The sequence below is a fragment of the Salvelinus namaycush genome, chromosome 1 (genome assembly GCF_016432855.1).
Source record: "Salvelinus namaycush isolate Seneca chromosome 1, SaNama_1.0, whole genome shotgun sequence".
Lineage (NCBI taxonomy): Eukaryota > Metazoa > Chordata > Actinopteri > Salmoniformes > Salmonidae > Salvelinus > Salvelinus namaycush.
In genome coordinates, this window is record NC_052307.1 from 76,108,392 (window position 1) to 76,134,657 (window position 26,266).

The 26,266-nt window shown below is 43.7% G+C and overlaps 1 protein-coding gene across 1 annotated transcript in view; it reads left to right on the top strand.

Annotated features, from left to right (window-relative positions):
• LOC120053010 overlaps positions 1-26,266 on the top strand; it is a 120,632-nt gene that overhangs the window by 59,460 nt on the left and 34,906 nt on the right. Inside the window, exons 6-8 of the mRNA XM_039000265.1 lie at positions 15,573-15,658; positions 18,212-18,346; positions 21,303-21,470. Of these exons, the coding sequence (XP_038856193.1) occupies positions 15,573-15,658; positions 18,212-18,346; positions 21,303-21,470 (389 nt within the window). The remainder of the gene's footprint in view (positions 1-15,572; positions 15,659-18,211; positions 18,347-21,302; positions 21,471-26,266) is intronic.

The window sequence follows — 26,266 nt, forward strand, 5'->3', positions numbered from 1 at the left end:
CCTGGTAGGATTAGCTGCCTGGCAAGGTTAGCTGCCTGGTAGGATTAGCTGCCTGGTAAGGTTAGCTGCCTGGTAAGGTTAGCTGCCTGGTAAGGTTAGCTACCTGGTAGGGTTGAACCCCAGAACTGTATACACACACATTTGCACAGACATGCCCCACATCCTCATAATAGAACTGCAGGATAGTGTGAGAGAGAGGTGTTAGGCTGTAGGTGTTACATATTGCACAAGAGGAAGACTGTGAGAGACCGAGACATGTGAGAGACCGAGACATGCAAAGACATGCTTTGAGATTCTGTCTGTAATGAAAAGCGCTATAAAAGTTTTAATCTATTCTCTCCAACTTTTGCTCTCCATATCTCTCTCTCTCCATCTCTCTCTCTCTCCATCTCTCTCTCTCTCCATGACAATGCACTGTGTCCGTGCCCCTCTCCGTACCCCATGCCATTAAAATGGTACAGTTGGACACCCAGGTAATTAGCTGTGATTAATAATGAGCTATTTGCTGCCTGTTCCCGCCGTTTAGCTATTAGAGGAAAGCAGAAAGATGGTTCATGGATCAGACATTCAGAATGAAAAGATAGTCTCGTTGATTAAATCCTTTCACCATTCTATATCATTGAGTATATCATATTCTATATAATTGAGTATATCATATTCTATTAAGTAAAGAATGATTTCCCCTCCTCATTCTTTCATTCTCTCACCTCCCCCACCCGTACATCTGGTCTCAGTGTATGACAACAAATATGTGTGCATAAACTGTAGGCTACATTCACTACATTAACATAAGCAAAACAGTAATACACACATTCAAGGACACTAAAAGGCAGGCACTGAGGATAGAACATGAGCACATTGAATTTTGTATCTAGCAGTTAGTCAATGGCAGAATCACACTTTTGAGTTCATATTTCGGGCTCCCGAGATGGGCAGCGGTCTAAGGCACTACATCTCAGTGCAAGAGGTGTCACTACAGTCCCTGGTACGAATCCAGGCTGTGTCCGTGCCCCTCTCCGTACCCCGTGCCATTAAAATGGTACAGTTGGACACCCAGGTAATTAGCTACGATTAATAATGAGCTATTTGCTGCCTGTAAATAAAAAATAAAATACATTTTCAGTCTCTTGCCAGCTTTAGTTTATATGCTGGACGGCACAACTCCAAATTACAATTTTCTGCCATAAAAAGCTCCTTGGATAAAAGTTGCAGTGCTTTCCGGTTGTGTTCTATTTTCTGGAGTTTCCTTCTGATTCCATAACTTTGTGTGTGGGCTTTTGGTAGTGTGCATGGGGAATGATATGGGGAGATGTTGTGTGGCCATGATGGTGAACATGAACAGAATTCTTCATTAGGTTATGTAAACATGGCTTTGTGCCCTGAGCAGCGTGTGCCTGCTTGTCGCCGGCTCCTGGTCCCATGCTAATGATTCATATGTTAATGTACACATCACTCTGAGCTATTGGCTGCTGCCTGAGCAACTGTGATTCTGCCCATACGTTTCATCTGGAAATACTCTCCCCTGCTTTTGCTCCCTCCCTCTCTCCATCGTTCTCCCCCTCCTCTCTGTCCTTCTCTTGGCTTTTCTCTCTCCGCCTCTTTCTAGTTCTCTCTTTGTCCCTATCTTGGCCTTTCTCTCTCTCTTTCTCTCTATCTCTCTCTCTCTGTCTCTCTCTATCTCTCTTTCTGTCTCTCTCTCTCTGTCTAGGAGCATTTGTGGAGTGAGGACAGCACATAGGTGGGTAAAATATGCCGAGGACTGAATTCAGTTGAGTGATAGAACGGTTCGGAAGTGAGATGGAGATTGAATAAGCATGCATAAAGCATGTAAATAAGATGTAATATTAGTAACTGGTATTACGCACATTTGTATTGCTGCACATCTATGATATATTACCAGTCTGTCACACCCTGTGTAGATTGAGGACTTTCGGTCTGGTCTTCAAAGATGAATCATATCATACCCTGTCAAATACACAGACACACACACAGTAAAGCTACTTAACCCTCACCGTCCATTTCTCTTGTCCTCGCCCTTTCTATTTATCTATTTACCCTCACACTCTTTATGTCTGTCTTTGCAAATACCATGTCTCCCTCTTTACCAGTGTTTCATAACCGTAATTCAGAGTCCACAGATGCTGAGAGACAGGATAGTACGGCGTCCCATTGTGACATAGCTATGCAGCTCTGAGACCACCGTCCACGGGAGAAGCACAGCCCAACCGCACACCTCCCCCAAATTCCCAACCAACGCGGCTCGTTGTACATGTCCTTTACTCATTTGAATGTGGTGACAGTTGGAGAAATTGCTAGTATGAAAATCAATGGTTGCTAGTATGAAAACCATTGGTTGCTAGTATGAAAGCCAACGGTCCAATATTCTAGAAAGGACGCTTACACGGTTGGACTCTGATAAGCGCTTTATGCGTTTGTCCCTTTGCCACTTTATCGCTATGTCCTTGTCAGTACATCTCTGTGCTTTTTGTTTTTCTATTTATACCTCCACTGTTTCCCCTTCCTAGTCCTTGCTTGTCTCTGTTATCTTCGGCATCATCTTCCTTCTCTCTCTCTCTTTGCTGTCCTTTTTCTCTCTCTCTGTCTGACTCTATTTATACATAGCAGGGTCATTCCACGAAAAGAGTGCCTTTTGCGTATCTTTGATACAGTATTTTAAGTAGACATTGTGCACCAATATTACATTTTTAAAGCTGGTTATATTAAATGATGTAGAATTCAATAAATCTTATTTTATTTTTAATATTTTTATTTTTATTTTGACATGTCCCTCCGTCAATCCTGTGTCATTTGTAGGAAGATTTTAACTCACTTAATCCCAAAATGTCTCCAATTTTCACGATAATTGTAAAGCCTTAGTTACAGTTAATTCGGAAAGTATTCAGATCGCTTGACTTTTTCCACATTTTGTTACGTTACAGCCTTATTTTAAAACTGACTAAATAAAACATTTTCCTCATCAATCTACACACAATACCCCATAATGGCAAAGCAAAACAGTTTTATTTTTATTTTTGCAAATGTATAAAAAAAAAACTGAAATACCTAATTTACATAAGTATTCAGACCCTTTGCTATGAGACTTGAAATTGAGCTCAGGTGCATCATGTTTCCATTGATCATCCTTGAGACGTTTCTACAACTTGATTGGAGTCCACCTGTGGTAAATTCAACTGATTGGACATGATTTGGAAAGGCACACACCTGTCCATATAAGGTCCCATAGTTGACAGTGCATGTCAGAGCAAAAACCAAGCCATGAGGTCGAATGATTTGTCTGTAGAGCTCCGAGACAGGATTGTGTCGAGGCACAGATCTGGGAAAGGGTACCACAACAGCATTGAAGGTCCCCAAGAACACAGTGGCCTCCATCATTATTAAATGGTATAAGTTTGGAACCACCAAGACTCTTCCTAGAGCTGGCCACCTGGCCAAACTGAGCAATCGTGGGAGAATGGCCTTGGTCAGGGAGGTGACCAAGAACCCGATAGTCACTCTGACAGAGCTCCAGAGTTCCTCTGTGGAGATGGGAGAACCTTCCAGAAGGACAACCATCTCTGCAGCACTCCACCAATCAGGCCTTTATGGTAGAGTGGCCAGACGGAAGCCACTCCTCAGGAAAAGGCACATGACACCCCGCTTGGAGTTTGCCAAAAGGCACCTAAAGGACCATGACAAACAAGATTCTCTGGTCTGATGAAACCAAGATTGAACTCTTTGGCCTGAATGCCAACCGTCACATCTGGAGGAAACCTGGCACCATCCCTACAATGAAGCATGGTGGTGGCAGCATCATGCTGTTGGGATGTTTTTCAGCGACAGGGTCTGGGAGACTAGTCAGGATCAAGGGAATGATGAACGGAGCAAAGTACAGAGATCCTTAATGAAAACATGCTCCAGAGCGCTCGGGACCTCAAACTGGGGTCGAAGGTTCACCTTCCAACAGGACAACAACCCTAAGCACACAGTCAAGACAACGCAGGAGTGGCTTTGGGACAAGTCTCTGAATATCCATTAGTGGCCAAGGCAGAGTCCAGACCCGATCAAACATCTCTGGGGAGACCTGAATAATGCTGTGCAGCAATGCTCCCCATCCAACCTGACAGAGATTGAGAGAATCTGCAGAAAAGAATGAGAGAAACTCCCCAAATACAGGTGTACCAAGCTCGGGGCGGCAGGTAGCCTAGTGGTTAGAGCATTGGACTACTAACCGAAAGGTTGCAAGATCAAATCCCCGAGCTGACAAGGTACAAATCTGTCGTTCTGCCCCTGAACAAGGCAGTTAACCCACTGTTCCTAGGCCTCATTGAAAATAAGAATTTGTTCTTAACTGACTTGCCTAGTTAAATAAAGGTACAAAAATCTATAATTAATTAATTAAATAAATAAATACCCAAGAAGATTCAAGGCTGTAATCGCTGTCAAAGGTGCTTCAACAAAGTACTGAGTAAAGGGTCTGAATACTTATTTTGTCATTATGGGGTATTGTGTGTAGATTGATGAGGGGGATTTAAAAAAAAATCAATTTTAGAATAAGGCTGTAATGTAACAAAATGTGAAAAAAGTCAAGGGGTCTGAATACTTTCTGAATGCACTGTATTTCTTTGCCTTGACAGTCATTTCTGAAGATGATTATTTATTTCATGTGATTAGTGATTAATTTACGTCTGTCCCTCATTTTAAGGTCAACCCTGTTACGTGAACTGAACTCTCGTTTTAATATGGTGAAACTATTCCGGTTTTAAATATTGTTTTCAAAAGAGACATTAAACATCTAAAAGTCAAATCATAGAGTAAAAGCAGGTGAGCAGGTTCTACTCTTTTTGGTCATTGTCTGGTGTTTTGTGGTGGAAAACTGAGTGGGTCGAGCATAACACGTCAGCCCTGTTACCCATAGACAGGCTAGAAATGTTTTTAACAATTACATTTTTTTGTCAAGTTTGCATTTAATTGCCACTCCCTGCTCCTCACAACGAACTTCCATTCCGCCTGTCGCAAGGGGATTAATTGCTGATTTAAGAAAGAATTGTGAACCCTGTTACTTTATTTGGCACCTAATAGTCATTATTTTATTTCATCCCTCTTGAGATGGGAAAACTTGTTTTTTATTAAGTTGAACATGTTCTCATTTTGACCATGTTAAAATAAGGTGAAATCAAATGTTGTTGTTTTTTTACCAAGTTACACTTCTCAAAAGGCACCGAGTTGGTGGAACGACCCAGCACATTTCCTTAAACTCATAGGACATGAATGACTGTATAAAAATCAACCTTGCATACAACAATGTGCATAAAACGGGCAACTTACAGTAGTGACATCACCTCTGTATGAAGATAAAACCCCTAATCAGTTACCTGACCTGGGAGCTGTGTCACTTCGGGACGCAGTTGATGGCAAATAAAAATAACAATTAAGTAAATACATTGGACAGCTACAGAATTGTGTTTATGAGGAAGTACACAGAGGTAGACACAATTAGATAAATACAGTGATATTTAGCCCATGGTAGTTGATAGATGCAGCCCTGTGTAGAGGTGCAGTATATCAGCCCAGCATATGGGTGAGGGAAGATGAAGACGTCAGAAACAGGTCTCATGGGTCGATTATGGCAGGAAGGACGAGGGACGGAGGATAGGATGGAAGGGGGGAGCAGAGAAGGGGAAGGAGGAGAGGAGGAGAGGGAGGAAGCAGGAGGAGGGGATAGAGGAGAGGAGGAGGGGAAGAAAGAGTTGGATAGAGGATGGAGAGGAGAAGGGAGATAGAAGTGGTGTTGGTGGCCATTGTGTGTGTTGGGCTGTGACAGACATAAAGACAGCGGGACTGAGGGCTGAGGACAGATCCTTCACAAGGCTGCAGCATTACGCTGTTCCTAGCGGGGAGACATCCATGATACTCTCCACCTCTTCTACCCCACCCTCTTCTCTTCCCCCTCCTCTTCACCATCCTCTCCCCATCCTCTCCTCTATTCTCTCCCCCTTCCCTCTCCCCCATCCTCCCCACTCTCTCCCACATCCTCTGATGTCTCTCCTCCCTCCATCTCACTTGATTCTGTTTCAACCCCGCTCATCCTCTCTCTCTCTCTCTCTCTCTCTCTCTCTCTCTCTCTCTCTCTCTCTCTCTCTCTCTCTCTCTCTCTCTCTCTCTCTCTCTCTCTCTGTGTTGCCTACCCTTCCCACTCAATCCTACATTGCCTCTGCCTTTCTCTCCATCTTCTTTCCCCTTCTCTTCCCTCTCCCTCTCTCTTGTCCCACTCCCTGTCTTCAGTGTTATCTTCTCTCTCCTTCCCCTACTCTCTAGCCTCCTGAAGATTTGATGATAGTGTTAAATGATAGATGAGCTCCACTTGATAGCATATTCTTGACTGTTTGAAATCTAGACTTTTCGGAGTCCCTAAAACAACTGTGTGAGTGAATGACTGTGTGTGGGGTGGATGGGTGGGCAGTGGGGTTAGGTCATTTCCAGAGATCTGCCTTCTATTGATAAGTGTTTATAACAAACAGGCCATATAATTTGCGACAGAGAATGTGACAGTAAGTCTATAGTAAAACCCTTTCCTGCTCCAAACTGCCTTTTGAAAACCTTTCTTTACAGGGTTAAGGTTTCCTCTACTACATGTGATGTATATGTTTGCAATGGAACCGAAATGAAAGGAAAATCCATCATTATTTGATTTTACAAGGATCACATTGTAAATATTAGGTTTGGTGAGTAACACCTATTAATCAAGTTAGTTTAGAAACTCTTGAGTATTACTTTGATATGAAACTATAAAAGTTTTAGTCAAACCATATCAAATGTATGATCAGAAACACAAGTCATTATAAGATCATGTATTTAAGGCTGATTACCCATCACTCATAGTGCAAGGTTGATGTGTCCACTCACTGTGCTCTTACACATTTCAAATGGAATAGCTTTAGCTGTTTTCCAGTCTGTTTGAAGGGTGTAGTACTCTCTTTATTCATTGAAAATGTAATGAGCATTGAAATGAAAAACAAGATTTATGTAGCTGTACTTTGTGACAGTGTGTGTTTAGTGTTTACTGAGTGTTTGGCTTCAGTGTACAAATTGTCACACACCCTGCATTCATTTGAAACACAAGGCCAGGCCAATCATGTAGCTGCAGTCCTGAATTCCAAGGTGTATCATGTAGTTGCAGTCATCAGATTAATCTCAAAATGTGTCATTATAATTCCACTGACTGTTGTGAATTGTGGAAACAGCATCTATTTTAACACCTATGTTTTATGTATGTTTGGGCGTGAACTGTTTCTGAGTGTGTAGTGTTGTATGTGTGTTGGGAGTGTTGGATATGTTTTATGTATGTTTGGGCGTGAACTGTTTCTGAGTGTGTAGTGTTGTATGTGTGTTGGGAGTGTTGGATATGTTTTATGTATGTTTGGGCGTGAACTGTTTCTGAGTGTGTAGTGTTGTATGTGTGTTGGGAGTGTTGGATATGTTTTATGTATGTTTGGGCGTGAACTGTTTCTGAATGTGTAGTGTTGTATGTGTGTTGGGAGTGTTGGATGTGTTTTATGTATGTTTGGGCGTGAACTGTTTCTGAGTGTGTAGTGTTGTATGTGTGTTGGGAGTGTTGGATATGTTTTATGTATGTTTGGGCGTGAACTGTTTCTGAGTGTGTAGTGTTGTATGTGTGTTGGGAGTGTTGGATATGTTTTATGTATGTTTGGGCGTGAACTGTTTCTGAGTGTGTAGTGTTGTATGTGTGTTGGGAGTGTTGGATGTGTTTTATGTATGTTTGGGCGTGAACTGTTTCTGAGTGTGTAGTGTTGTATGTGTGTTGGGAGTGTTGGATATGTTTTATGTATGTTTGGGCGTGAACTGTTTCTGAGTGTGTAGTGTTGTATGTGTGTTGGGAGTGTTGGATGTGTGTGGACGTGTCTAATCCCCACTGTGTCTGATGCTTGATGCTCCATCCGTTCATTCTGTATGGTTAACAGATGTATGGATTATTGCTGTGGAGAGGGTTTGGATTCACATGTAGATCCTGAGAGCTGGCTGTATGTAGCAACGTTCATCAACATTGTTAAAAGGTTTAAAAACAATTCTAATAAATGCAACAGTTGGACAATAGATGAAGATACTCCAAAAAAATTTAATGTTTAAAATATTTCAGATATTAACTGAATTATAGCACACAAAACATATTACTGGCACAGACAACTAATGAATGGAGTTCAGGGATTCTGGTGGGAATTCAGGTATTCAATTTATTGTACAATTTCCCTTTTTTATGCACTCATACAGTGCATTCGGAAAGTATTCAGACCCCTTGCCCTTTTCCATATTTTGTTATGTTACAGCCTTATTCTAAAATTGATTAGGTAGTCCCTCTGCAGTATTCTGTGTGAAGGAGCTAGTATACACTTTTTTGAGACGTGTTGCTGTGCGTTTTGTTGCCAACTTTACTTTGCTAGCTGACAACTTTACGTTTTTTTTTCTTTTTAATTACCGTTTATATTTTTAGTTTTTCCATCGCAACTTTTTTCCCTCATTCAACTTTTTCACTCCGGACGCTTTATCTGGACATGGTTCGTCAGCACCTTCAACAGCCGAAGCTAAGTAGTAACATTAACATGATGTCTTCTAATTGCAGTCGCTGTACTCATAATATACAGGAGAACGATCGCCTTATGGCGAGGATAGCTGTGCTGCAAGCCCAGCTTCAGACGCAATCGTTAGGCAAAGGTAATTTCAGTGTAGGAAAGGAAGAAACAGCGTCTGTGCCACCAGTAAGTACAGATACTAACGTTAGTATAAACCCCCCCGCACGGTCCCCGCAGCCGGACAACTTTCTCATGGCTTCTGGAGGGAAATGCTGTTGGAATGCTCAACTGGTGTCGCTCATTCAGCCGACAGAAACTTTCAACCGGTTTTCCCCATTATGTAGCGAGTCTGAGTCTGAGTCTTCTCTTGTCTCTACTCCTCCCGCTACGGGGTCTGAGACGCCGAAGGCTCCAACCATTAGCTCTGACAAATTGAAAACCCTAGTCATTGGCGACTCCATTACCCGCAGTATTAGACTTAAAACGAATCACCCAGCGATCATACACTGTTTACCAGGGGGCAGGGCTACCGACGTTAAGGCTAATCTAAAGATGGTGCTGGCTAAAGCTAAATCTGGCGAGTGTAGAGAGTATAGAGATATTGTTATCCACGTCGGCACCAACGATGTTAGGATGAAACAGTCAGAGGTCACCAAATGCAACATAGCTTCAGCGTGTAAATCAGCTAGAAAGATGTGTCGGCATCGAGTAATTGTCTCTGGCCCCCTCCCAGTTAGGGGGAGTGACGAGCTCTACAGCAGAGTCTCACAACTCAATCGCTGGTTGAAAACTGTTTTCTGCCCCTCCCAAAAGATAGAATTTGTAGATAATTGGCCCTCTTTCTGGGACTCACCCACAAACAGGACCAAGCCTGGCCTGCTGAGGAGTGACGGACTCCATCCTAGCTGGAGGGGTGCTCTCATCTTATCTACTAACATAGATAGGGCTCTAACTCCTCTAGCTCCACAATGAAATAGGGTGCAGGCCAGGCAGCAGGCTGTTAGCCAACCTGCCAGCTTAGTGGAGTCTGCCACTAGCATAGTCAGTGTAGTCAGCTCAGCCATCCCCATTGAGACTGTGTCTGTGCCTCGACCTAGGTTGGGCAAAACTAAACATGGCGGTGTTCGCCTTAGCAATCTCATTAGGATAAAGACCTCCTCCATTCCTGCCATTATTGAAAGAGATCGTGATACCTCACATCTCAAAATAGGGTTACTTAATGTTAGATCCCTCACTTCAAAGGCAGTCATAGTCAATGAACTAATCACTGATCATAATCTTGATGTGATTGGCCTGACTGAAACATGGCTTAAGCCTGATGAATTTACTGTGTTAAATGAGGCCTCACCTCCTGGTTACATTAGTGACCATATCCCCCGTGCATCCCGCAAAGGCGGAGGTGTTGCTAACATTTACGATAGCAAATTTCAATTTACAAAAAAAAAATGACGTTTTCGTCTTTTGAGCTTCTAGTCATGAAATCTATGCAGCCTACTCAATCACTTTTTATAGCTACTGTTTACAGGCCTCCTGGGCCATATACAGCGTTCCTCTCTGAGTTCCCTGAATTCCTATCAGACCTTGTAGTCATAGCAGATCATATTCTAATTTTTGGTGATTTTAATATTCATATGGAGAAGTCCACAGACCCACTCCAAAAGTCTTTCGGAGCCATCATCGACTCAGTGGGTTTTGTCCAACATGTCTCTGGACCTACTCACTGCCACAGTCATACTCTGGACCTAGTTTTGTCCCATGGAATAAATGTTGTAGATCTTAATGTTTTTCCACATAATCCTGGACTATCGGACCACCATTTTATTACGTTTGCAATCGCAACAAATAATCTGCTCAGACCCCAACCAAGAAGCATCAAAAGTCGTGCTATAAATTCTCAGACAACACAAAAATTCCTTGATGCCCTTCCAGACTCCTTCTGCCTACCCAAGGACGTCAGAGGACAAAAATCAGTTAACCACCTAACTGAGGAACTCAATTTAACCTTGCGCTATACCCTAGATGCAGTTGCACCGCTAAAAACGAAAAACATTTGTCATAAGAAACTAGCTCCCTGGTATACAGAAAATACCCGAGCTTTGAAGCGAGCTTCCAGAAAATTGGAACGGAAATGGCGCCACACCAAACTGGAAGTCTTCCGACTAGCTTGGAAAGACAGTACCGTGCAGTACCGAAGAGCCCTCACTGCTGCTCGATCATCCTACTTTTCCAACTTAATCGAGGAAAATAAGAACAATCCAAAATTTCTTTTTGATACTGTTGCAAAGCTAACTAAAAAGCAGCATTCCCCAAGAGAGGATGGCTTTCACTTCAGCAGTAATAAATTCATGAACTTCTTTGAGGAAAAGATCATGACCATTAGAAAGCAAATTACGGACTCCTCTTTGAATCTGCGTATTCCTCCAGGGCTTAGCTGTCCTGGATCTGCACAGCTCTGCCAGGGCCTGGGATCGGGAGAGACACTTAAGCGTTTTAGTAGTATATCTCTTGACACAATGATGAAAATAATCATGGCCTCTAAACCTTCAAGCTGCATACTGGATCCTATTCCTACTAAACTACTGAAAGAGCTGCTTCCTGTGCTTGGCCCTCCTATGTTGAACATAATAAACAGCTCTCTATCCACCGGATGTGTACCAAACTCACTAAAAGTGGCAGTAATAAAGCCTCTCTTGAAAAAGCCAAACCTTGACCCGGAAAATATAAAAAACTATCGGCCTATATCGAATCTTCCATTCCTCTCAAAAATTTTAGAAAAAGCTGTTGCGCAGCAACTCACTGCCTTCCTGAAGACAAACAATGTATACGAAATGCTTCAGTCTGGTTTTAGACCCCATCATAGCACTGAGACTGCACTTGTGAAGGTGGTAAATGACCTTTTAATGGCGTCAGACCGAGGCTCTGCATCTGTCCTCGTGCTACTAGACCTTAGTGCTGCCTTTGACACCATCGATCACCACATTCTTTTGGAGAGACTGGAAACCCAAATTGGTCTACACGGACAAGTTCTGGCCTGGTTTAGATCTTACCTGTCGGAAAGATATCAGTTTGTCTCTGTGAATGGTTTGTCCTCTGACAAATCAACTGTACATTTCGGTGTTCCTCAAGGTTCCGTTTTAGGACCACTATTGTTTTCACTATATATTTTACCTCTTGGGGATGTTATTCGAAAACATAATGTTAACTTTCACTGCTATGCGGATGACACACAGCTGTACATTTCAATGAAACATGGTGAAGCCCCAAAATTGCCCTCGCTAGAAGCCTGTGTTTCAGACATAAGGAAGTGGATGGCTGAAAACTTTCTACTTTTAAACTCGGACAAAACAGAGATGCTTGTTCTAGGTCCCAAGAAACAAAGAGATCTTCTGTTAAATCTGACAATTAATCTTGATGGTTGTAAAGTCGTCTCAAATAAAACTGTGAAGGACCTCGGCGTTACTCTTGACCCTGATCTCTCTTTTGACGAACATATCAAGACTGTTTCAAGGACAGCTTTTTTCCATCTACGTAACATTGCAAAAATCAGAAATTTTCTGTCCAAAAATGATGCAGAAAAATTAATCCATGCATTTGTTACTTCTAGGTTAGACTACTGCAATGCTCTACTTTCCGGCTACCCGGATAAAGCACTAAATAAACTTCAGTTAGTGCTAAATACGGCTGCTAGAATCCTGACTAGAACCAAGAAATTTGATCATATTACTCCAGTGCTAGCTTCCCTACACTGGCTTCCTGTTAAGGCAAGGGCTGATTTCAAGGTTTTACTGTTAACCTATAAAGCGTTACATGGGCTTGCTCCTACCTATCTTTCCGAGTTGGTCCTGCCGTACATACCTATACGTACGCTACGGTCACAAGACGCAGGCCTCCTAATTGTCCCTAGAATTTCTAAGCAAACAGCGGGAGGCAGGGCTTTCTCCTATAGATCTCCATTTTTATGGAACGGTCTGCCTACCCATGTGAGAGACGCAGACTCGGTCTCAACCTTTAAGTCTTTACTGAAGACTTATCTCTTCAGTAGGTCATATGATTGAGTGTAGTCTGGCCCAGGAGTGTGAAGGTGAACGGAAAGGCTCTGGAGCAACGAACCGCCCTTGCTGTCTCTGCCTGGCCGGTTCCCCTCCACTGGGATTCTCTACCTCTAACCCTATTACAGGGGCTGAGTCACTGGCTTACTGGTGCTCTTTCATGCCGTCCCTAGGAGGGGTGCGTCACTTGAGTGGGTTGAGTTACTGACGTGATCTTCCTGTCTGGGTTGGCGCCCCCCCTTGGTTTGTGCTGTGGTGGAGATCTTTGTGGGCTATACTCGGCCTTGTCTCAGGATTGTAAGTTGGTGGTTGAAGATATCCCTCTAGTGGTGCGGGGGCTGTGCTTTGGCAAAGTGGGTGGGGTTATATCCTTCCTGTTTGGCCCTGTCCGGGGGTATCTTCGGATGGGGCCACAGTGTCTCCTGACCGCTCCTGTCTCAGCCTCCAGTATTTATGCTGCAGTAGTTTATGTGTCGGGGGGCTAGGGTCAGTTGGTTATACCTGGAGTACTTCTCCTGTCTTATCCAGTGTCCTGTGTGAATTTAAGTATGCTCTCTCTAATTCTCTCGTTCTCTCTTTCTTTCTCTCTCTCTGAGAACCTGAGCCCTAGGACCATACGTCACGGCAAACCGGGCATGATGACTCCTTGCTGTCCCCAGTCCACCTGGCCTTGCTGCTGTTCCAGTTTCAACTGCTCTGCCTGCGGTTATGGAACCCCTACCTGTCCCAGACCTGCTGCTTTCAACTCTTAATGATCGGCTATGAAAAGCCAACTGACTTTTATTCCTGATTTATTATTTGACCATGCTTGTCATTTATGAACATTTAGAAAATCTTGGCTCTCTCTAATTCTCTCCTTCTCTCTTTCTTTCTCTCTCTCGGAGGACCTGAGCCCTAGGACCATACGTCAGGACTACCGGGCATGATGACTCCTTGCTGTCCCCAGTCCGCCTGGCCTTGCTGCTATTCCAGTTTCAACTGTTCTGCCTGCGGTTACGGAACCCCTACCTGTCCCAGACCTGCTGTTTTCAACTCTTAATGATCGGCTATGAAAAGCCAACTGACATTTATTCCTGATTATTATTTGACCATGCTTGTCATTTATGAACATTTTGAAAATCTTGGCTCTCTCTAATTTTCTCCTTCTCTCTTTCTTTCTCTCTCTCGAAGGACCTGAGCCCTAGGACCATACGTCAGGACTACCGGGCATGTTGACTCCTTGCTGTCCCCAGTCCACCTGGCCTTGCTGCTATTCCAGTTTCAACTGTTCTGCCTGCGGTTATGGAACCGCCACCTGTCCCAGACCTGCTGTTTTCAACTCTTAATGATCGGCTATGAAAAGCCAACTGAAAATTATTCATGATTATTATTTGACCATGCTTGTCACTTATGAACATTTTGAACATCTTGGCATAGTTCTGTTATAATCTCCACCCGGCACAGCCAGAAGAGGACTGGCCACCCCTCATAGCCTGGTTCCTCTCTAGGTTTCTTCCTAGGTTTTGGCCTTTCTAGGGAGTTTTTCCTAGCCACCGTGCTTCTACACCTGCATTGCTTGCTGTTTGGGGTTTTAGGCTGGGTTTCTGTACAGCACTTCGAGATATTAGCTGATGTACGAAGGGCTATATAAAATAAACTTGATTGATTGATTGATTAAATCGTTTTTTCCCCTCATCAATCTACACACAATACCCAATAATGACAAAGCAAAATATCACATTTACATTAGTACCTTTGGCAGCGATTACTGCCTCAAGTTTTCTTGGGTATGACGCTACAAGCTTGGCACACCTGTATTTGGGGAGTTTCTCCCATTCTTCTTTGCTGATCCTGTCAAGTTCTGTCACGTTGGGTGGGGAGCGTCGCTGCACAGCTATTTTCAAGTCTCTCCAGAGATGTTTGATCAGGTTCAAGTCCGGGCTCAAGGACATTCAGAGACTTGTTCCAAAGCCACTACTGCATTGTCTGGGCTGTATGTTTAGGGTCATTGTCCTATTGGAAGGTGAAACCACCCCAGTCTGAGGTCCTGAGTGCTCTGGAACAGGTTTTCATAAAGAATCTCTCTGTACTTTGCTCCTTTCACACTCTAACCACTAGGCTACCTGGCACCCCAAGTATGTCAATAGCAGGATACCCTCAGATTAAAAATCAACACGCTTGGCTCCAGATGACATACTTTACATTGTTTGCGACATCAAACGTAATATCACTATAATCAGAGTGTTCATTTTCAGAAGAGGCTTTTATTTAATTTGTAAACATTTCAACTGTATTAAATTCAAACTTTTTTCAATTCCACAAAATATGAACACCCATCAGAATAGAGGTCTCTTTCTTCTCTTTCTTGTGATGTAAGTGTCTAGACGATGCATTAAATCCCAGACTAAGCAAGCGTTCTTTTAGATGCAGTGGAAAGACTGTATTCCATTGAGCCCATTTCAGCCATTGCTGTGGTGTGTTCGACACGTCATTACAAACATTTCCACGGTCGTAACATTAACGGGAAAAAACGACAGGCATAAGCAAGAGTATGAAAGAGTCACAGGAGTAAAATGAAAGCAATCAATCCAGCAAAATTTAAGTGACAAGTGGATTTTTCACCCCTCAAACATAGGAAATAGATCCTCAGGTGGGCGGGGCATGCACATGCTACTGTATGTGCTGGCTCGCATCCAAAGTGTTGCTCTTCTGTCTCTGCCTGGGATCATTTAGCATATTTTTGGCACCTGATGGTATTCTAAAGGCTCTGTAATGAAGGCTCCGCTGGTAAAGAGTTTTCAGATGTAAACAGCAATCAAGACAGCGCACAGAGAGACAGACACAAGGCAATGGACACGAAGGAAATTATTTATCTCCTTCTCTTTCGCTCTCTCATTCTTTCTCTCTGTGTCTGTCTCTGTTTCTCTGTCTCTGTCTCTGTCTCTCGCTCTCTCTCCAGGGGAAGAGGAACAAGCCTGGTGTGGAAGCGGCCAGCACACCAGATTCAGTTCAGATCCATGGCCGAGGGGAAAACAAAGCCATGAAGTAGGTGATGGGGGGGGGGGGGGGGGGGGGAGGCTGGGAAAGTTGGCTGAGCTACTCACTACAGCACAGCTAACTGGGACTGTCAAGAGGATCAGAGGCAAATAACCTGGGTGTGCTCAAATAAAAGGCTAAAACACTGAATCTCGCTGAGATATGGAGGGGAAGGAACATATTTAGCAAGGAAAAGGGCAGTTGTGGTTGTTAAATAAGCGTATCTTGACAACTCCTCACAGTCCTTCCTGTGAAAACAAAAGGCACAAATTATAGCATACTTCATTTGACAGGCTTCAGATAAAGAGCATGTTAAACTCCAGTAAAATTAGGAACTACATGATCTGTCCCTGAACACTCAATGGAACTGTAATAATGTCTTACTGATAAAGGGAAAGGTGGATACCTAGTCAGTTGTCCAACTGAATGTATTCTACTGAAATGTGTCTTCCGCATTTAACCCAACCCCTGATAAGCCACTAGTTTACTGTCCAACTGCAGTGTTACTTTATTTTACAGCCTGAATGTGATTACCTTGGCTGAGTTTCAGTTGAAATTTGCACTACATCCAGAGTTTAAACCTAAAACCAATGTTCTACTTGGATTGCACTAAGGTACCCTTTATCTCAATGCCTTGTAAAGTAAAATAGTCAGAATCACTTAAACGAGCACTATACCGAATATTAAGCGTATCATAGTACATTTATAACTAAAGCCCAATCCCAATAAAAAAAGAGTGTTTGATGTCCACGTTACCTGCTGCAATGTTTTGATGATATATTCTACTGTATGACTGTTTGTTGTTAACATTGCAGTCCTGACTGACGGTGGTCTCTGTCTCCAGTTAACCCAGCAGTCCTCTCCCTCCTCTGTCACCATGCCACCTGTTCTCCCATTCTCCCTTTCATCACTCTCCTCCCTGTTTTATTTCTCCCTTCTCTCTTTCTGTCTCTCTCCCTTTTTCCAAAATATGTTTTATCTGTGTAATCAACCTTTGTTGTTTCACTTTGACTTATAACATACTGTATATTACTCTGTGATTGATGTTGAATATATGTTTAACTCTTTCACTGTTTTCTAATCCCTTGTACAGAGGAAGGTATAATCTATTAACTTGTCCATGAGTCTGGATGCTGTGTCAGCTCACAGAATAGATGATATGCTTTTCCCATAGCCCATCCCCTTTAGACCGATATACTTTTTACCTTCCTTGTTTTCCTACTTTCTTTTCAAAGACATAAATGTTTTCCTCTGAAACTCTATTAGGAACATTACAATGGAATTATTTTATAAATGCAGGGCCAGGGCCGGATTACCAAACAGGCACGTGCCCCTAGGCCCCTGACTTCCAGGGGGCCCCTAACCCATTTCTTTTGTTAAATTGGGGGGCCCCAAGATAGCATATGATATCAAGATGTGTGGTATTGCAGGAAATTTGCTTTAAAACTGCAACATTTTGTCTCCGCCTCATGGCAAAATGTATAGAATAACAGGAAATTAGCTTGAAAATTGCTAAACCTTCCCTCAGCCTCATGGCAAAATGTGAACAAAAGCATGAGATGAGCTATAAAACAGCACATTCTTTTCTCCGCCCCATGGAAAAAAGTGTAGAATTGCAGGAAATTAGCAAAGAACAAATTAGCAGGTCATTGCATTATTTAATAATCATGATTTTAATGTAGTTTGGGAGTACAGGCTAGACAGATCTGGGCAGACAGGGGGCAGAGACCAGCATCTTACCTCTGTGACACTGCGGAAAAATGGGCAAACGAGATGGCAGTTGACGATTTAATGTAGAATTATGAATCCCTCCTAACATTTTTGAGAACCAGCCTAAACCCAGGGAACTGTTTTCTGATCTATACATGCATTTCTTAAAAACATTTTAGAAGCCCCTGCCAATCGACCTACTATAGAAGAGAGACCTCTTACCTTCATTCACTGAAATTAACTGGTCTGTAAATCTCTCTTCTAGAAATCCTAATTATCAGAATATCCATTTTAATTTTGTCCACAGATCTTATCTTACCCTGCGTAGACTATTCCAAATGAAAATTAATCCAACCCCAAAATGCTCTCTATGCCTTCAAGGTGCTCCCGGTACCTGTGGGTCAGTGCAACTGTCCTGTGGTGGGAGGTGTGGGTGGGCACAGTGGTCCTGTGGGAGAAGGTAAAGGTTTTCTCTCTGCACCATGGAAAAATGTGTTGAAATGTAGGAAGTTAGCTGATTTCAGAAATGGGGGGCCCCCGGAGGTCGATGCCCCAGGGCACCTACCCCTAATGTGGTAGTCCGGCCCTGTGCAGGACCCCTAATGTATTTCCCAATTATTTTCTACAATTATTAGAGGTGTATCTATTGCCTGATTGACATTTCTCTCTTTCACCTATTAAACTAAGGTTGTTTCCATATCCTGTCTGTCTCCAAGAAATATCCTTCACTTTGCTCCACTGTGATTGGCTCTGCTGCTCTGACCTATCTTTCTTTCTATCCCTAAAACTCCTCCCTCCTACTCCACTGTGATTGGCTGTACTGCTCTTACCTGTCTCTCTCTCTGGCCGCAGTGATCTAGACAGGGACTTTTGGAATAACAATGACAGCAGCAACGTGCAGCAGAGATGGAGCTCCTACCCGCCCAAGGAGTTCCTCTTAAACATGTCCCCCTATGCCCCGTACGGAGACCCTCGCCTCACGCCCAAGTGAGTCTCGGTCGGCTGGTAAGGGACCCCTCTCTCTGTGCAGGGCTGTAACGAAGCGGGGGAGCCAAGCCTCTTACATTGAGTTCTGTGCCCCCGTACCCCCAACCCTCCACAACCCCCTCAGACTGACTCACTAGAACAACACTACATTCTAGAAACAGACAAACATTGCAGACAAAATATGCATCCAAAGACACAGTACATTGTCTACATAGGAACATGCCACCTTATAGTCCACTTGCATGCATTTCTCTCTGCCGGACATACACGTAAGAGCTACATGATGTGCAAAGTATGCGCTTTATATTCTACACAAGTAGCTCATTTGCCAAACAGTAGCTCTGAACCCAAGGCATAACCTAATGCATATGTCCCGGTAAAGGTCATTGCTAAGGTAAAATGTAATAGCCTAAGGGGGCCAAATGGCATTATTAAGTGATGTTATCCACATAACATGCACATCTTACATACAGTATCTTCTGTCTTGGGAGAGTTCCGTTGATTGGCATTAGTAATTCCTTTTCCTGCAGCCAACAGGGTCTGAAAGGTAAAGCTATTTAGTATGCATTGTTGACCATGCAGAACTAGATTGAGATGTACAGGGCTGCCACTAGGATGTTTCTACTTGCCTCACCTTAGAGGTGACTGACACCAGTATAGGGATGGCCAGGCGTGAGGTCAGCCTTGTCTCCCTCCAGCCCTCTGATTTTCATCTCGGGTGCGTCGCAAATTTGACCCTATTCCCTCTGGTCAAAAGTAGTGCACTACATAGGGAATAGGGAGCCATTTGGGATGCAGAAGGGGGTTGTCTCTAGTGGTGTTACCAGAACAGATCAAATATTAATTGGATGGAGACACTAATAGATGCAGATCATGTCTGAAGCTGCCCCCCACTATAAACACACTATTCATTATACTAGCCTTTCCCATGTGGACACATGAATATGTAACATGAATCTTTAAAATACACACACTATAGACATACAGAAACTGAACATACTGAAACTGAATATACTGAAACTGAACATAATGAAACTGAACATACTGAAACTGAACATACTGAAACTGAACATACTGAAACTTTACATACAGAAAATTTTACCTAAATGCCAACATTTACCTATATACCAACCAACCAACCAACCAATCAACCAACATTTGAAAAGCCCCCTATTCCTTACAGCCCTGCCAGCCTCACTAACCCTTAACCTCTAACCCTTCACCTCCAGCCCATGGAGTGCTACCATGGAGACGGACAACCCTCAGACCATCTGAGCAGAAACCCTTTATAGATCCCACTCACACAGCCCAATACCCACCTTTCCACTGAAACCAACCAACTAACCAACCATCCCCTAATCTTAAGGGTATTAACCTAACTGTAAACCCATTGCCCTCGGTTTAAACCGTCCCCTCAGCTCTGTCATCGAGGGTTGACCGTTGTTTTGGGCTTTTGCTCCTAGTTTTTGCTGTTGTCGTTTTTTTGTCACATTCTATAGGAGTCCTGTGTCGTTCCCTAATCACCTCTCCTCACTCCCGTTGTGCCTCGTGGTTTTGTGTCACCACCACCACCACCACCTCCAGGTGCTATAAGGCTGCCTCTCCTTAGTCAGACCACCTGAGCCCTCTGGACACACCAGTTACTCTATAGCTGTACAGTACAGTACATTAATCACTAAAGGCTCTAATGTCATTGATGTTTTTCCTGCACTGAGAAAGTAGTTTTTTATTTTATAGTTTACCAGAGAAAAGATAAAGAGGGGGTTTATTCTCAATGGGTGTATTGTCTTTAGAGTTCATGGGCTGTAGTACAGTGAACCTGCTAGGATCCATTGATCCCTTTTTGAGATCCAATCAAATGTTTGCCCTTTTTGCCGTCATGTGACGAGGTCTTGAGCAAGGGATGGGAAGCCCTGTGCATAAGCTAAATATGAATTACCTTATATATCCCTAAATAGTCAACTCCATCCCTACCCCTACCCCATGCTCACTGTAGAACTGTTGCAGGCTGGACGTACATATCCTCTGTCTAAAGTGTTTTCCCTCTCGGCCAGCAGCTGTGTTCTCTGACTGTGTCTGTGTGTCTCCACTGAGTGTAGTGACCCTGTAGTGAAACTGTGTCTCGTCTGTCTGCTGTTGTCTCTGTCACGTTGTCTAGGTTACGGCTGCTTGTGCTGCTCTGGGTGACGCGGGAGAGGAATGAAGTGTGTACTCAACAGATTCACTGTGCTGATTAACTGCTATACACTACAATGTATTACTAGAGGCTTTCGAGCCACTCACTCCAACAATGTCATTACACACACCATAATCTTTCAATCAAACCTATCTGTTTCATTTAACGTTACTTGATAACAAAGTAGATCAACTGTTTCTTTTCAAATGTAAAGAGGCCATAGATAGCTTACATAATTCAATGACCATGACCCCCTCAGTTTTATTGCAAACACCATGAAGTCCTTTATAGAATAATACATTTGGTCATGTATATTTAATGTGCAGTATAAAGGAAAGCTGCAGAATGGCCAGTCAGTCTAACTGACAGGTACTCAAAACACAGCCAGCATCTGTCTGTCTCAGTTCTACTGCATCCAAACACACACCACTCTGTCACTCTTCCCATCTGGTTCAGACAGACAGACAGATATATACAGTGAATCTCAGCCCATCTCCCTCCTGCTAACCCAGCAGCAGCACAGCATACTGACTTGCTGGATCCTCGCGGCTGGCTGCTACTCCTCTGTATTGGAAACCTGTAGCTGGATTGATAACACTACCCCCATCCTAATGCTATTCTGCTGTGTGGTTCACTTTCCGGGTTGTTCTACCTCACTGATTCTACTGTTACTATCCACCTCTCTCTCTCTTTCTCTGTCTCTCTCTCTCTCCTCCGTCTGTCTCTCTCTCGCCTTTATGTCTGTGTCTGTCTGTCTATCTGGTGCCCCCTGTCTCTCAGTGGGGTGGAGAAGGGGGATGGGGGTGGGGCTGGGTGTGGGAGCGGGGCAGGTCCCAGTCGCAGTGACAGCGTGAGAAGCATAGTGACGGGGCTGGGCCCTGGCAGCAAGGCTGGGCGCTGGCAGACGGTCCAGAGCCACATGCACGCCGGAGGCCTGAGGCCCAGAAAGTGAGTGACATGAGTGACACGGGTTGGCTGGGCATGAGGTCACGCATGGGGGGGTATTGCTGAGCAGTACAGAGGCATGGAATGGATGGTTTGGGGGACTGCAGTCAGAAGCAGCAAGGCTTATATGTGATATATGCTGCATTCGGAAGTGCAGAGATTTATGAAAGGAAGAATGGATGGAAAGAGGGAAGAAACTACTGAAGGAAATAATGAGCTGAAAATGTGAGTGCTTGTACTGACATTTTCTGATGCATGGGAATATGTTGTCATGGGAAGGCTCTGTTGACTAAAGAGAACATCCTCTCTCACAAACAAATACCAAAAGTTACGCAACGTCTGCCACTGCTTCATCACTGTATTGGACCACAAAATATCTACTTTTTGATTTGGAATCTTATAGCAGACGCCTGAAACTCTCCTCATGTACACTCTTAGAAAAAAGAAACGGTTATTTGGCTGTCCCCATAGGAGAACCCCTTTGAAGAACCCTTTTGGTTCCAGGTAGAATCCTTTTCGGTTCCATATGCAGTACAACCCTTTCCGTAGAGGGTTCTACATGGAACTCTAAATGGTTTTACCTGGAACCAAAAAGGTTTCTACTTGGAACTAATTGGGTTCTCCTATGGGGACAGCCAAATAACCCTTTTTTTGTAAGAGTGTATTACCATTTTAACACTTTCAGTCAAAATCCAATTCCCTCTTTACCTGCCTTCTTCACTCCTCTACTTTTTACCTCCCCATCCTCCTCAAATCTAACTTTTTTGCCATTTCTGGTCTGTAATTGGTTTCTAATTTAAGGTAGCCATGTGTGTCTATGTTTCTGCTGTAAGATATGTCTCACTCTCCCCTCTCTCTACCTCTGCCCCTCCTCAAGGCTCTTTAATTACAAATCTCTCAAGGTTTTTAGTCAGTTTAATTGACTTTCTGGGTAGGAGATATCTGAGAAGCCCTCCTTAAGTTAGCAGGGGGAGGATACAGGCAGCAGATAGAAGGGCTTATAGCCTGCCTGTCCACTTGAAAGACAGGGTAGGTAAGTCATTTACTATACATGCAGAGAGACAAATTAAATATCTATTTGCAGTTGAATGTATTCAACCTTGGACAATAGAGATATTGAAATAGTAGAGAAATGTACAGTGAAAGAATTAGGTGTTGAGCTGGCTACGGTATGTGGGTAGAAGCTGTAAAAAGCCAAAGACAACTTTATGACACAGGAGAAATGTATTTCTGTGTGAATTGGACTCCCAGATGTCTGGCTGGCCCTATGCCACGTATTCCATCCAGATTTATTGATGAATCATTCTGTCAGTTATGACCAAAAAAATTGTTGGACTGTAAAATGTAGCGCATACTGCAGCTGATGTGGTGCATACTGCAGCTGATGTGGCGCATACTGCAGCTGATGTGGCGCATACTGCAGCTGATGTGGCGCATACTGCAGCTGATGTGGCGCATACTGCAGCTGATGTGGCGCATACTGCAGCTGATGTGGCGCATACTGCAGCTGATGTGGCGCATACTGCAGCTGATGTGGCGCATACTGCAGCTGATGTGGCGCATACTGCAGCTGATGTGGCGCATACTGCAGCTGATGTGGCGCATACTGCAGCTGATGTGGCGCATACTGCAGCTGATGTGGCGCATACTGCAGCTGATGTGGCGCATATTGCAGCTGATGTGGCGCATACTGCAGCTGATGTGGCGCATACTGCAGCTGATGTGGCGCATATTGCAGCTGATGTGGCGCATACTGCAGCTTGGCACTGAATGCATCATTGTTGGAGGAGCAGAGTGGAATTATTTTATTGAAAGACTTTTATTTGATGTTGCTATCTATGACCTGCTGCTTTCATAGATACACTTCTATCTCTGAGTCACATTTATTATTTATATTGTTATATTTTTATCTTGTCACTGATAGCTTGTAAGCTTATCCCTATCTTTCATACTTAATGCATCCATCCATATTATTTCTTCCCTACCTCATTCTTTAGATTCTTTATGCCATATAAAAGGTCCAATGATAATACTTTGGATGAGATGAGTGAGAGGAAGGAAGGATTTAGGCAGTGGTGATACAGGTGAACAGAGAGAGTGGGAAAGCATGATACTGATGAACTTCAATCAAACCAACCTAATGTCTTATATTATATACAATCCAATCAAATCTGATGGCACTTGTAGATTTTCTGGAATGTTTAAAGCAACGTCCGTACACTCATCAAATGTGCTGTAACCGCTATTAGCACATACCATAAGCCCATCCCAAGACACTTCCATACCCACTGACCATTCATATAATGACTGTAACACTCATTCTCACTAACCACAGCCCATATTCAGTCAACACATTGTCCTGAGCTGTATGTGAGCTATCTGAAAGGCCATGTGGAGAGTATGAAGTGTGACTGGTATTAATCTGGTCCACAAATCCCTCCTCTCGGGGCCCTGCCTCTGGTGCTCTCCAGTAGAATTACTACAGCGCTGTGGAGCTAGCCCGGGCCCACTGAAGAGCACAGTCAACACAGCCAAAGGCTGTAAATCCTCCAGCGCTGCACTAGCCTAAGACAGAGGCTGTTTAGCCAGAGCTTACAGTAATCATGAAGGGCAGAAATCGAAGGGGGAGAGTAGGGAAGCACTATTAAACTAGTGTAAAAGCAGACGGATGATTAGAAAGACAGAGAGGTTTGAGGGAGGGGAGAGGGTTGTTTGGTCAGATGAATGTGTTGAACTGATAGGTAAGGCAGGCAAGATGAATAGAGCTGACAAAGACCAGTTGACCTAAGAGAAGCAGCATAGTGTGAGAGGTAGCTAGGAGGCTAGTGTAAAGTCATCATGGGTTAGAGGAGGACAGATTAATGGGATGAAAAATAATGGATACAAAGGAGGAGGATGAGGTCAAGGTAAATCAGGGAGAAAAGTGACATGAAAAGGGTAAGAGCTAGAGGTCGACCGATTATGATTTTTCAACGCCGATACCGGTTATTGGAGGACCAAAAAAAGCCGGTACCGATTAATTGGCCGATTTTTATTATTTATTTATTTGTAATAATGACAATGAACACTTATTTTAACTTAATATAATGCATCAATAAAATCAATTTAGCCTCAAATAAATAATTAAACATGTTCAATTTGGTTTAAATAATGCAAAAACAAAGGGTTGGAGAAGAAAGTAAAAGTGCAATATGTGCCATGTAAGAAAGCAAACGTTTAAGTTCCTCGCTCAGAACATGAGAACATATGAAAGCTGGTGGTTCCTTTTAACATGAGTCTTCAATATTCCCAGGTAAGAAGTTTTAGGTTGTAGTTATTATAGGAATTATAGGACTATTTCTCTCTATACGATTTGTATTTCATATACCTTTGACTATTGGATGTTCTTATAGGCACTTTAGTATTGCCAGTGTAAATCAAATCAAATCAAATTTATTTATATAGCCCTTCGTACATCAGCTGATACCTCAAAGTGCTGTACAGAAACCCAGCCTAAAACCCCAAACAGCAAGCAATGCAGGTGTAGAAGCACGGTGGCTAGGAAAAACTCCATAGAAAGGCCAAAACCTAGGAAGAAACCTAGAGAGGAACCAGGCTATGAGGGGTGGCCAGTTCTCTTCTGGCTGTGCCGGGTAGAGATTATAACAGAACATGGCCAAGATGTTCAAATGTTCATAAATGACCAGCATGGTCAAATAATAATAATCACAGTAGTTGTCGAGGGTGCAGCACCTCAGGAGTAAATGTCAGTTGGCTTTTCATAGCCGATCATTAAGAGTATCTTTACCGCTCCTGCGGTCTCCAGAGAGTTGAAAACAGCAGGTCTGGGACAGGTAGCACGTCCGGTGAACAGGTCAGGGTTCCATAGCCGCAGGCAGAACAGTTGAAACTGGAGCAGCAGCACGGCCAGGTGGACTGGGGACAGCAAGGAGTCATCATGTCAGGTCATCCTGAGGCATGGTCCTAGGGCACAGGTTCTCCGAGAGAGAGAAAAAAAGAGAGAAAGAGAGAATTAGAGAGAGCATACTTAAATTCACACAGGACACCGGATAAGACAGAAGTACTCCAGATATAACAAACTGACCCTAGCCCCCCGACACAAACTAATGCAGCATAAATACTGGAGGCTGAGACAGGAGGGGTCAGGAGACACTGTGGCCCCATCCGATGATACCCCCGGACAGGGCCAAACAGGAAGGATATAACCCCACCCACTTTGCCAAGGCACAGCCCCCACACCACTAGAGGGATATCTTCAACCACCAACTTACCATCCTGAGACAAGGCCGAGTATAGCCCACAAAGATCTCCGCCACGGCACAACCCAAGGGGGGCGCCAACCCAGACAGGAAGATCACGTCAGTGACTCAACCCACTCAAGTGACGCACCCCTCCTAGGGACGGCATGAAAGAGCACCAGTAAGCCAGTGACTCAGCCCCTGTAATAGGGTTAGAGGCAGAGAATCCCAGTGGAGAGAGGGGAACCGGCCAGGCAGAGACAGCAAGGGCGGTTCGTTGCTCCAGAGCCTTTCCGTTCACCTTCACACTCCTGGGCCAGACTACACTCAATCATAGGACCTACTGAAGAGATGAGTCTTCAATAAAGACTTAAAGGTTGAGACCGAGTCTCCGTCTCTCACATGGGTAGGCAGACCATTCCATAAAAATTGAGCTCTATAGGAGAAAGCCCTGCCTCCAGCTGTTTGCTTAGAAATTCTAGGGACAATTAGGAGGCCTGCGTCTTGTGACCGTAGCGTACGTGTAGGTATGTACGGCAGGACCAACTCGGAAAGATAGGT